This window comes from Anoplopoma fimbria, chromosome 21 (genome assembly GCF_027596085.1).
Source record: "Anoplopoma fimbria isolate UVic2021 breed Golden Eagle Sablefish chromosome 21, Afim_UVic_2022, whole genome shotgun sequence".
Taxonomy (NCBI): Eukaryota; Metazoa; Chordata; class Actinopteri; order Perciformes; family Anoplopomatidae; genus Anoplopoma; species Anoplopoma fimbria.
In genome coordinates this window covers 2905158-2917999 of record NC_072469.1, presented here as the reverse complement: position 1 = coordinate 2917999, position 12842 = coordinate 2905158, and the positions used below count along the sequence as shown (strand labels likewise).

General features: G+C 45.7%; 1 protein-coding gene across 1 annotated transcript in view; it reads right to left on the bottom strand.

Moving 5' to 3' along the window:
* Positions 1 to 12842, bottom strand: part of drosha (drosha ribonuclease III) — an 88242-nt gene that overhangs the window by 60549 nt on the left and 14851 nt on the right. The window contains 4 exon segments of the mRNA XM_054623256.1: positions 806 to 913; positions 5384 to 5483; positions 9962 to 10086; positions 12313 to 12482. Of these exon segments, the coding sequence (XP_054479231.1) occupies positions 806 to 913; positions 5384 to 5483; positions 9962 to 10086; positions 12313 to 12482 (503 nt within the window).

Sequence of the window (12842 nt, the reverse complement as noted above, 5' to 3'; positions counted from 1 at the left end):
TGATAATTTCTAGAGCTGTCTGGCTGGATGTTTAGATTGCTGGGAGTCCGATCCTACAGATACCAGATTCAATTATAAAGCTAATGATATTAATGTTTAAAAAAATAGGAAAAGTTTACGCTAGATTGTTATTAACTATCGACTGTAACTAATTGTTATTTTCTGTCCTACCACATTTAAATTCCTCTTATGATATATTTATAAAGAAAAGGTTTGTATCATATACTCGTTTGTAATGCTATTGATCATAAACCATTCAGGTTTCTTACTTAAAGCTACTACGAGGAACTTTCATTTTGTGTTGATTTTGGCGGCCCCTGTGGACAAAAGCGGTACTGTTTCCTAGCACTGATGGATTTTTTTTGGCCAACTTGCGTGTCATGAATTGTTACGTCTGATTTAACGGGGAATCAGGACCCGAAGACAGGAGTAACTATATAAAATAGCTATAAAGCCAGAAATGGTTGTTTTCTTCTGTTGGTCATATAGAGGCATCAGGATCAAAATGAAACCGTTTCATAACCAGTCAAAAGTTCTTTACAATAACTTTATAGTCATTTTTTGTGTCCTTGCCTCTGCATTGTATTTGTTTTTCAATATTTTATGAATCTTTGCTGTATTTTTAGAGTTCTTAGTCACGCTGTTAAGATATACGGCACATGTTACACGTTAGTATAGTGTAAAAGGAAATGTGTGTGTTGTTTGTGTAAGTGAGTGTATGAACCTCTGAACGCGTTGCCTCGCTCTCATCCAGGAGTACGTGTTGACAGCATGTATGGATGGTGTCGGTGTACGTTAGCGTTACCTGACAGACGTCGGAGCGGATGCCGGTCTTCCAGAAGCCCTGACTGCTGAGCTCCACCGTCACCTCACGGCGCATCGTGTTCTTCTGACGGATCTTCTGAAGAGCTTCCTGCCAAACAATCAGCCAGTCAATTATTGATCTGCTGGAGCGCAGCCTTCAGGGATGGCTCCCATCTCCGAAACACCCCCCCACCCCCTTCTTTCCACTCCTGCTCCCTCCCCCCCCACCACCACCACCACCACCACACAAACAGATAGGCTGACACATGCAATGACCTGAAACCCCTCCGTGGCATGACATAGAATACAGCACAGCAGTGGACAGGAGCAGAGGGGGCAGTGACAGCTTCGGCCTCAGTGTCGGCTAATTGAGGCACACACTGCAAACTGGTCGGCATGGCTGTGGGCAGTGGTTATACTGGGATTAGGGCTGATACACGAGGGGCTGATACACGAAGGGCTTCCCAGTCAACAAGAGCCAAGGCACCTGGCTGCCCATTAGGAACCCCCCTAGCAAGAGCCCATAGGTTCCTCCATCAGCAGCAGCAGGAATCATTACAGACACACATACAGCATCATGTCAGGCCTACAGCAAATAACTGGAAATTCAGTGGGGGTGTGTGTGTGTGTGTTTGTGTGTGTTTGTGTGTGTGGGGGGGGGAGAGAGTCTGAGACAAGAGGTTCCTACAAATTACAACCAAGATGGAAGATGTATTGACAGATTGCACCTCCTAATGCGCACCCATGTGTTGCATTCGACTGAGAATTATCGACTCCCGTCTCTGAGTTCGCCGCGAATCTGCCGAAAATGGAACGCCAGGAATTTTCTCTCTTTTTTTCTTTTTTTTGACTCGCAGAGGAAATAAGAACAACAAAGGCATGAATAAATAATGCCATCCTACTTTGAACTGTGCATCAAAGTGAACACGCTCGCCCACGCGCCACCGTGCACACGCACACACACACACACCAGACATATTTTTCCGCGGACGGCCCAGGCCGCCGTATATGGAAAGCAGTAATCACAGCGAAAGCGCGAATGATATGTAAATACTGTATTATGCAAGGCTTTCTACAGGGTCACTGAATGGACAGAAGTAGAAAAAGTAAATAATTGACTGTGGAAGGGGGGGGAGAAGTAACTTTCTGCCGGTCAGAAGGACGAGTCACGGCCCATTTGACTTCTATCATCCACATCCTTCTGAGTGTTTGTGTTTTGGATCGGGTTGAGGTCAAACACCAAAAGACGCCGTCTGAAATTCACTGCCTGCAGAAGGCAAGTGCACATCTGTTGTATGTGTGCTGCCCTGTTTACTGACTGCATCTGCAGATTCATTTAGGAGACTTTAGATTGTTCTATTGTTACCATTGTCCGTGCAGCATATAGAGGATTAAGTCTCTCAAAGCTGATGGTACTTGTGGTTTTCAGAGGACGAATCTTAACCTCCGTGACCTTCCTTCCAGAGAAGTTCCCAAACAGTTTATTTCCTTCCCGACTCAGATACCTGAACTTGCATATTGGTCGACACAAGTGCGAATCCGAGCCCGTTGCATTAAAAACACATTGCTGTTTTACTGGTCGGATTTATTTTACTGTCAAATATTGATAAATTGCATTGACATTTTTCGAGCTCTGGCTAAAGTTACACTTTTTCGCGAGCACCTGCTGGATCTGTACTGCTCATGTGCAACTCTCATGTGATGGCTCGCTCGTCAGCTACTTCCATAATCCATTGTTTTTTCTAGAGCGGAGGATGGAAGTAGCTAAACAGCGAGCCATCTCGCTTCGTCAGCTGTGCAAACATGACATATCAAACTTTTAGGAATGTTGTCACCTTCATTTTACTTTGCTTGAAGAATGTTTGTGGTTGCTTCCTAAATCTTAAAGTAAAGACTTTGGTTTAAGTGCCAAAATCTTCAGACTGGGTTAATATATGTTGCAGCGGGACAATGATCCTAATGAACACATCTAAATCAACACAATAATTGACTGAGACGGCGTGAAGTTCTTGCGTGGCCCAGCTGAAGCCCAGACTGGAAGCCAGTTGGAAAAAATCTGCGGAATGACTTGAAGAAAGCTTTTTTTCCCCAAAAGATGCTCTTCACACTGCTTCGACTGAGCCGGGCCAAATCTGGGAGGAAGAATCAGAGAAAATCCCCAAATCCACATATGCCGAGCTGATAGAGAAGACTCGAGGCTGAAATCACTGCCAAAAGCAGCGACTCGGGGCTGAATACTTATTCAAATTAGAGATGTGAGATAATAAAGTAACATTCAAGTTTCAATACAGTCACACAAACGCCTTTATATCCTGTGTTCTCCTATTGGTTGTGTTATAAAAGAAAAGAATTGCTATATTCTCAAAAGCAAAATTATCCCAATTTTTAGAGTCTGAAGTGATTTGTGAAGACAATATTGGCCTGTTCGAGGCTCAGTCATGCGTTTGGCTGAGGGACATGCACAATATCCATCTGGGCAGACATTGTGCATGTCCCTCGATGCCACACCACCTCCAACCACCCACACACACACACACACACACAGACAGACAGACACGGCCCACCATGCTCGCAGCATGAGATTTGGAAAAGGGTGCAGCGATGGCTCCACGCTGTGAAGGCCAGCTCTCAATCCCTGACGCACCCCTTTGGTCTCCCTGGAGCTCCGTGGACTCCAGACTGAGCACAGAGGTATCAGAGAGCCAGTCGGAGCGGCAGCACAACATTCTACTGTGAACGCTTCTGACAGGCCTGATTCTTAAATGGTAGAATGTGCCTTTTAGAAATAAGAAAAAAAAAATCAGACATTTAGTCTTTCCCTGGAAGACCATTTACACAGGAAGCAGGAGTGTTCCCTGGGGCGGTAAATAAGTAGCGGTGCCACACTTCCACTGCAGTGAGGAGACACTGACACGGCTAATGCTTGTGGTGGAGCCTGACAGACCCGGTGTGTGTGTGTGTGTGTGTGTGTGTGTGTGTGTGTGTGTGTGTGTGTGCATGTGTTTGGGTTCACTAATTGCTCCAGTGCAGGTTGACAGTGGGATTGTCAGGGCCTGTTAGTCTGGGAGGCTTCGCCGAGCTACCTGGGAAACAAGCTAATTGAGCTCTGAGTTCTAACTCATTATTGGTTCAGAGTGGATCAAACAGACCAAAGGAAGAGACACGCTCACAGCCTTAGATAGTTAAAGATAAAAAAAAGGGCTGTGTCTGCTGTGGAGAAGTTACAGCAGTGCCTACAGGAGAGACACGGAGGGGCTGGGCTACTTTGGGGCCACACACAGAACCCCGTCGGCTGAGAGTCCCCGTGGCTACGCGGTCATTACCCCACCAGATCTGGACCTTTTTCCATTCTCGGTCCCCGGCGGGGGTTTTGACCTTCACAGTCAGCTCAGGAGAGCAGGGGAAGCAGTTTTATTCTGAGCTGCAAATTCATCTAAATTATGCCTTATTAAGTTGAGTAAGAGTCCCTGCCCATCCTACCTCGCCAAGATAAAAGTATCTCTACCTAAAGTAAAGACAAAAAAGGAGAGGAATAATGATATTTCTGAGCTTAACATGCGGGAGGAAAGAGTCTGAAGGAGAGTACCAACACTGATATCTTGTATCGGATATCCATGTGTTTATTGGTTACATTTTGTTTTGCAAAGTTAAGAAAAACAATGTTTAAGTCTACCTGATGTTGCCTTAGACATAAAAGAATGAAGCTTATTGATCAAACACCGCTTTCGGATCAGAACTTCATAAAGTTCTATACCTAGGGACTGAAAGAGTGATGGATGGATTGTGCAATCTGTCAATCATCGTGCTCAAAATTTATGCATTTCTACCAGTTTCCAAAAATTAAAGTCTTGTACTTTCTCTAGACTCTTCAGTTGACTTTTTTTGAATAATGATAAGAGGGTTGCTCGTACATGGAGAGGCTGGAAAATGTACCTGAAACCAATGACTAAACATCTGAAATACCATTTCTAACATCAAATAACACATATTTTGTTTTATGTTCATGGTAATAACGAACGAGAGGGCGTGAGTTGTTCCCATGTTCACCCTCTCTGAAAATGGGAGCAGTGCAAATGAATATTTTTCCAAGGTAAAGCCCTGGTTGCAAGGTTTAAATATTCCTCAATTGTGGCAAATTATTAAATGCGTGAAAGCGGCGGCTGTGTTTCCTACAATAATTGACAAAACCAGAAAATATTGTTGCCTTTGTGAGGTATGGCCGTCTCACCCATTTCTTGTCAAATGAAAGCAGCGTCCTTGTTGCTTTCAGCCAATAACACTGACTACCAGCAGAGTTCCAGATAAGCAGCATTAGAAATCAGTGCGCACAGCAGGAATCATGGGAGCAGTGCTGCTCTTATTTCTGCAGAGAGTGCAAATGGTCCCTTTTCATATCTGCAAGAAATGAGCTCCCCTAAAAATATTTAAATTGAAAGTGCACCACATCCACGTTACAAGTGAAAGCCACCTGACAATGTTAAAATATGAGTGTGACAAAATAAACAGGGGGAGGAAAGAAAAAAGAAATATATATATATGTATAAAAACATCAAAGTGTGTTTGCTTTCTTTCAACCCACCTCTCTCTGCGTCAGCTTCTGCTTGTCAATCTGCTTGACCTTGGGGCTGTTGGCCAGCAGGTGGCGTAGTTTCACGTAGCTCTTCCACAGCTTCTGGTACCTGCAGACAGCAAACGAGGAGATGTCAGGCTCTGACGGGAGTCCATCTCTCACTCCCCCCCGCTTTGCATCAACACATCAATATTTCATCTGCAGCGCGCCCGATAGTAAACATAATGTAACGGTTGCCTGTGGCCTTTTATAGCATTAGCTTCTGGGCAGTGGACACAGAAGACTTTCCAAGCTTCAGATGTTTGAACTGTGAGGATAAGCACTCACTCACTCACACATTTCATTTTTAAGTTAAAAAAAGCTGCACGTCATAAAACAGTGGTTCACTCTGACGCGTGTCTCGACAGCTATCTCACAACCTCCTCATTCTCATTTCTTATAAAGCCTCATTGTCTTTGCTCTCATTTGCATCTGAAAGGAGGCGAGGAGTTATCGGCAAGGTGACATGTAGCCGCCATACTAACCACCTACCCTTCCCCCCCTCCTTACCCTCACCCTCTCTCTCTCTTTTCAATCAGACCTCCTGATTGATGCACTGAGGGCCGAGTGTGACCGTTCTGCTCCCATTCAGGGGACTTTCTCCTCATTTACCCAGAGTTATTCAATTATGATTGGTGGGATGGAGGGGTGAGGCGGCGGGGTTTGGGGTGGGGGGGGAGAGGACGGTGCATTGACAGAGAGAGAAAGGCAGAGAGGCATAAAGCAGGAGAAGGGGAAGGAGAGAGAGAGAGAGAGAGAGGTGAGCGAGGAAGGATGGAAGTGGGGGTGTGCTGTGGAATAGAAGAATTATGGAGCTTTAATAGTGGGGACTTCATTAGAGACTGAGACGAGGGAATGAGACGGCTTTACCGCCCCGATTATCAGCTCACCACCACCTCCGCACAGAAGCAGCCCAAGTGGACGAGAGACAGAGAGAGACAGAGAGAGAGAGAGAGAGAGAGAGAGAGAGAGAGAGAGAGAGAGAGAGTCTATCCAGCCTGGGAGGCCCCCTCGTCCCCAATCCGCTCCAATGACCTTTCCACAGATCCGCTGCGTGCTCTTGGGGTAGCTCTGCTGCGGCTCTCGCCACTCCCTGCACATGCTTTCATTAGCATATGCTGCCTCTTTCTTTCTGTCTGTCTTTCTTTCTGTCTTTTCTCCCCCTTTCTCTCTCTCTCTCCTGTTCCACATCTCTAGTCCTTTATTTTCCAGGCACGGTGAGTGTTCTGTATTCAAACAGGACAGAACAAAACACCTGATGGGTGAGGAAGCCAAGGACCAGCAGTAAGTTAGAAAATTCTGATTACCAGTGAAACATTTTAGATCTACTTTTGCAGGTGAGTGTTCATGTTGGCGCATGCATTAATGAGTTGCTCACCTGCTTCTCACTCGTCTCACAGACCCGACACATTTCCTCATCACTGCCATCATTTCTCAGATGCATCACAGAATCCTGCTGCCGTCAGCGTGGTTAAATATGTCAAGTGATGTTGTGACTTTGGCTGCATGTGACGAATGCCGCTCGTACGACATATCGCTTAGAAAGTGGAACAAACTGACGGTCGGAGGATTATTGTATAATATAACGAAATAGAATCAAAGCACATCTGTAAAGATTGATTTAATATTAGAAACCGCTCCACTACATCGCAGTGCTTCATTGTACTCGAAGCTTCTTTACATGAGATTCAGAGCATTAATATAGCAGCAAAGGGCTATTTGCTATGTAAAGATTAAAGGGAGTAATGTCTACCTGAGCAGAGAACGAAGTCTCTCACCCTCTGTGTTGTAATCTGAGCTTCATGCTTTTAGTGCATGTTAGTCCATGTTGCATGTACTGTGGCACACAAGGTAGAGCGTTTGTCCCGTAACCACAAGGTTGGTGGTTCGAACCCCTCTTGAGTCAACATGCCGAGGTGTCCTTGAGCAAGACACCTAACCCCAAGTTGCTCCCCGGGCGCTTCTTAGCAGCCCACTGCTCCTCCGGGATGGTCAAATGCAGAGAATTGTAATTTCCCCATTGTGGGACTAATAAAGGCTTAATTATTATTATTATTATTATTATTAGTCCATAGTTCCCCCTCAGGTAAACACTGTTGCTGTTGTTTGCACTGTTAGCAATGTTAGCTTCTAACTGCCGACTCAGCCGTCGCCATGTTGAGAGCCGTACGGAGACAGTAGAAATGTCATCTGAATTTAGCATTAAGACACGAGGACACATTTATTGCAGTGCCCTTTCTCTCCCTGGTTATTTTGCCTTTCTGCAGCCTTTATGTTACTCTCCATTTGCGAGTATAAACATGACATAATGCAATTCAAGGCTCCCAGCAGTATGGAGTGGAAGAGTGCAGAAAGGTCCCCTTTCATCCAAATACACTTTGACGCACACGGAGGAGACAACCCGTCAACAGCCGATCGCATTAATTCTGTGTTCATCGTGAAACGGAGGCACATATTTGACAGTAGTAGAAGAAAACTACCATGTAAAAAAACTTTAAAAAAATAAAGGACAGCAGGACAACTTCACTGTCTGCTAGTAGAGAGGCAGCGTGGGAAAAAAAACACGGCACCATGAGAGCGATGTATGTAAATAATGTGCACAACTAGAGTATCGTGAGAAACGAGATACCCAACATGTTACTGAAGCAACAATTGAGAGATCATTCAGCTGAAACTTCCTTTTGATAAACATTACATTACATTACACAGACTTTTAGTCAAAGCGACTTACGATGAGTGGAATGTTGCAGGGTTCACCCTTTTTTTTGCCAGGGGATTGAACTTCCGACCTAAAGGATCAACCCGCTGTACCCACCGAGCTACAGCAGCCCCAAAACTTTACTCTTCTTTTTTTTTTTTACTTAGGAAGGTTCCTAACAGAGAAATGACCTGGAAGTATAAAGTGGCGGCCATGATAAGAGCTGGTCAAATTCTCCAAACGCTTAAGGAAAGTTGCTTCAATGCTTCCTTTCTTATCTCCTTTAGCAAAGGGAATACTGGACCATCGTTTATGAAAGGAAAGGAGATAATGACTTCCCACAATTCCTTGCAGCAGCAACATTTAAAGCCGTTGTATAATTGTGCAATATGGATGTATTGAAAACATCTTTCCTGTGAGGTGTGATTCTGTTTTGGACAGGAGTTCAACATTGAGTTGGTCTCTGTGTTATAAATAAAGTTGCTTTTCTTCAAGGTGAAATAGAAAGGAAAAGAGAAAGGATGTCATTTCGTTCACTGTTCGACTGCAGCCCTGGCCTCAACCTTTCCTGGAGTCTCTCTTTGTCTCTGTCACTTTTTTGTTTTCTGCATTCAATTCATCCCCTTCTCTCTGCCTTTCCCCCTCCCACAATCCTTCCATCACGTCCCTCTGATGTTTCATCCCTCTCTCGCTGGGTTTGTCAGTCCTGTTCCACACGTTCTCTTTTTTCTTTACATTCCCTGACCTCTGACATGTCATCATTCTCGCCTTCAGCTGTGGTGATGGAGCTGGAGTAGCAGCCCTGAACACCAATGCATCCAGCGGACAGTGTAAAAAAGGGGGAAGAAGACAACACAGCTTCTTCAGTGTCCTGAGTTAATATATGCTGCTGCTGTGTCCAAAGCCCCCCCCCCCCCCCAACCCTCTCTCTGTGGCATCGCCGAGCGCCGCAATCAACACAGACTCCTGCCCTCGCTACACGCATCATTAGCAGTGGTAGGAAATCCTTTTCCGCCGGTCTCTTACTACTCGTTTCTGCATCGGCTAATGATGTCCCAGTCCATCCATAAATTTGTCGTTGTCTGCCGCTTTGAGAAGTTTGACATGGCAGCAGGGTGCACAGGGATGAAAGAGGCTCCGCGGACAGACGGCTAAAACGTAGCGGCGGGGGAGAGGGGACATTAGTCAAGGGGAAGGAGCAAACTGGTTCTGCTTAAATGGATTTCCTAATGCGTCTTCATCACCGCTATTTTCCTCCCGCACCTCCTCGCGACTGTTGTGATTAAGACCAGACATCCGGGGTTGAAACAGAAAGCCACAGGTTTAAATTCAGAACGAGAGCGCCAAGAAAACACCAAGTTGTGTTGCCGCCTCCGAACACCTCGGAGGCCGCGGCTTCGGATGATCTAATACACTGGATTTTTTTTTTTTGTTAATTATGCAGCAGCACAGTACAGTATTCCCCGATGCAGCCCTGTGGCGCGTGTGGCATTACTATTCACGGGACATAAAACCGCGGCGGGCTCCCACGGCGGAGGCGCCCAGCGGAATCATGGGACCCGTGACGACGCATGTGAAAATGTCACGCCACTCGTTTTTCCTCATACTCTGATTCCACATATTTCCATGCATCTATCCCCTCCCCCTCCTCCTCCTCCTCGACATACGCCGTTCATGTCCTCCTCGACACGAAAGCTCTCACAGCGTCCTGGGAGAGCGGCGGTGAATAACGGGTAGAGGGAACGAGGGAGGCGTGACAAAGATCTGTGTTCGGATGGGTGGTCGACATTTATGTGTGTTGTGCATATGTGTGTGTGTGTGTGTGTGTGTGTGTGTGTGTGTGTTCTTACTGAGGGTCTCCGGCGTAGCTGAGCTGAGCAGGCCGGATCCCGAAGTGGACGATGATGGGGAAGGTGATGACGTCCGGGTTGAACTGCTCCCGGTCCAGCTGGTCGATACGCACCGAGCTCGGTTTCTACGGGTGAAAGAAGTCAGCACAGTGAGTCATGTGACAGCGTGAAACAAGCCCTGAATAGCTACAAGGCAGCCATCATTCAATCATCCGCCACCAATGTGTGAGAATAAGAAATAATCCACGCCACGAGGGTTGTCTGTCACAGGAAGGTAACGAGCCGGCGCCCAGATTCGGCTTATGGTGCTGTCAGGGAGCGGCCAGTTTACTTCTGAAGCTCTTATCGGGGAGGAGATTGACAAGCAAACATGTTCTCAGCCGGCTCCCATATCACAGTTCGCCCTGTCGGGTGTTTCTGGCGAGATCAGAGACGAGGCGTGATGAGCTGCGTGGCAGATGGCTCGAGGCTTCGGGGCTCACCTTGACATTAGCCGCGCAAGCTCGTCGCCGGGCTGCATACAAACTTTGATTTGGGAGCGAGAGGTCGGCAGCCATCTTTGATTTCGCCTTTAAAAGCGACATAATCAGGTTTGATTGGCTTTATGATAAAGGGGCTTTGATGATTGCCCTGTTTATGAGCCAGGCACAAATACAATGTAGATGCTAATTAATATATACTGGGCTACTGCTTCTCCAGCGGGGCTTTAATGCGCCACAGCTTTCTGAAGGTTGTTGACATGCGTGCCACCTCGTGTGCCGACCGTGTGCAATAATCACTTGAGCATTGCATGTTTGATTAGCATCGGACCCCTTCATCTGGAGTAGTGTATGTGACCTTGATACATCACGGTGGGTGAGAGGGGCCACTCTGCTCACAAATGACATGTTATTGATTGTAGAGCAGCAGCTATTCTATGTGTTTGAATTCAGAACAAACTGTCTTTATCAAACGTGAGCGTTGTGATCACTATCAGTCAGTGCAGAGATGATCATTTGATTGACGGCAAATGAATCAGAAAGTAGTTGATATTGGTTAATGCTTTTTGCTGTTTAATATAATATTATTGGATTTTGGACTGCTGGTTTGACAAAAGGAATGTGTGGTGGGTATTTTTTTGTTTTTTATTACAAGGATTTTGACAATTATAACCAACTAAATGTGTTAATTGGGGGAAAAAAAGATTAATAGATTAATCCACAAAGCAAATATTTGTCAATTATGCCCCAATCTTGGGACCCATAGGCTGTCGGTCTGATAATGATTTAGCTTCCGGGGACAACGGACAATATTTCTGGGGTTCTGGTTTTGCCAGTGGATATTACAGATAACACATAATGGATATCTGAGCCAAGATTTCTTCTTTTGTGTGTGGATCATTGTTTACAGTTCAATTAGCAAATTGAGGAGGAAAAAATTAAGTCAAGAAACGATGTCAACAACCAGATTTTTTCACGAGTAGCCAGTTTTAAAGCTAATTTTAAGATACATCATCGTCAGAGTTCCATATCTCTTGCTCTCAACACCGACTGTTAACCTTCATTCAATCGAGGCCACACGACAAACAGAAACCACAAGCTTCCCTCACACTGCATTCATATGCAGAAGCTGTTTAGAGAGACTAGTTGCTGCTCTGCTATCAATCACGGGTGAAACGTCAAACATTCTGGGATTGAAAAATAAATTTACATAAAACTGTAAACTATTTTTAAGCCTATATTTGTTTGCTTTTAAATGTATAAATGGAATAAAAAGGATAACAAAACAACTACTTAAACAATAACCAACAAACTATAAAATAAAAAAAACATGGCCGTGACAAGGAAAATGACCATGGGAGCCTCAGATGGTTCTTTATAGTCTGTCTATCTGACCTTTCTAATAGACTTTGTTTTGACTGTCAGACCGATCTGTTACTTGAGTCAAGGGATTAAAGACTATTATTCAGCCACCTATCTGGCAACCCTGACAGCCACAATTCAGTGTTGCCAGGATAGCTCACCCACGCCAAAGGTTACACAATCATACCCACTGTTCATATGCAACCTTTTAGCGAAGCAATGACACCCTCACCTTTAGCCGAGACACAATTACCGCACATCCTTTAAAAATATGGGCCTAGACAAGAAGGTTAACCAACTTCACTGTGACATGGAAGCTTTCGGCCCCGACTAGCGTCGATGACAGGGAACGCCCTTGGGCATAATAGGTGAGGTTGCTCATGTCACAGGCTAACAAGAGCGGCCTTATTCCTGCGGTGTCGGGGTTGGGGAGGGGTGGGGGTGGAAACGGATGCCCTTGAAAGCAGACAAGGCCGCCTCCTGTCGTAACAGCGAGAGCGGAGGCCTTACCATGCCGGGGTTGGTGACGATCATGCCCTTGCACTCCTCCGCGTATTTCTGCCACTCCAGCTCCTCCCACTGCAGCATGTCTGCAATCTCCTCCTCGGGGACCAGGGGCTTGCTGCTGCGAAGAAGGTAGAGCAGCACCTGATGCATGGACAGCACCTCCTTCCCCCCATCTGAGACAATTCATAGACACAAAGACACGACAGAAATAAATGCAGGTATGGAAAGGATCATAATAATTCACAGTTAATTGAAAAAAATGCAACAATCTGAGTGACTTAAAGCCACAGTTTGTGGAATTAAACAAGCCGGGACTTTTTTCCACAAGGCGTAAAAGTGTTTCACTGAGCTCCCATACAATGCACTCTCTCGCTGTTCAAAATCCGTGGCCCAAAAATCAAGGCTGATGTTGAGAGAAAATCTTTGTTTTCCTACAAGCGTCTGAACCCCCCGCCTCACCTCTGCCAACTCTGAGCTAATATTACACAGTGCGAGAACGTCCCCGGTGCATCGCGATCGCGTTGTTCAGGGGA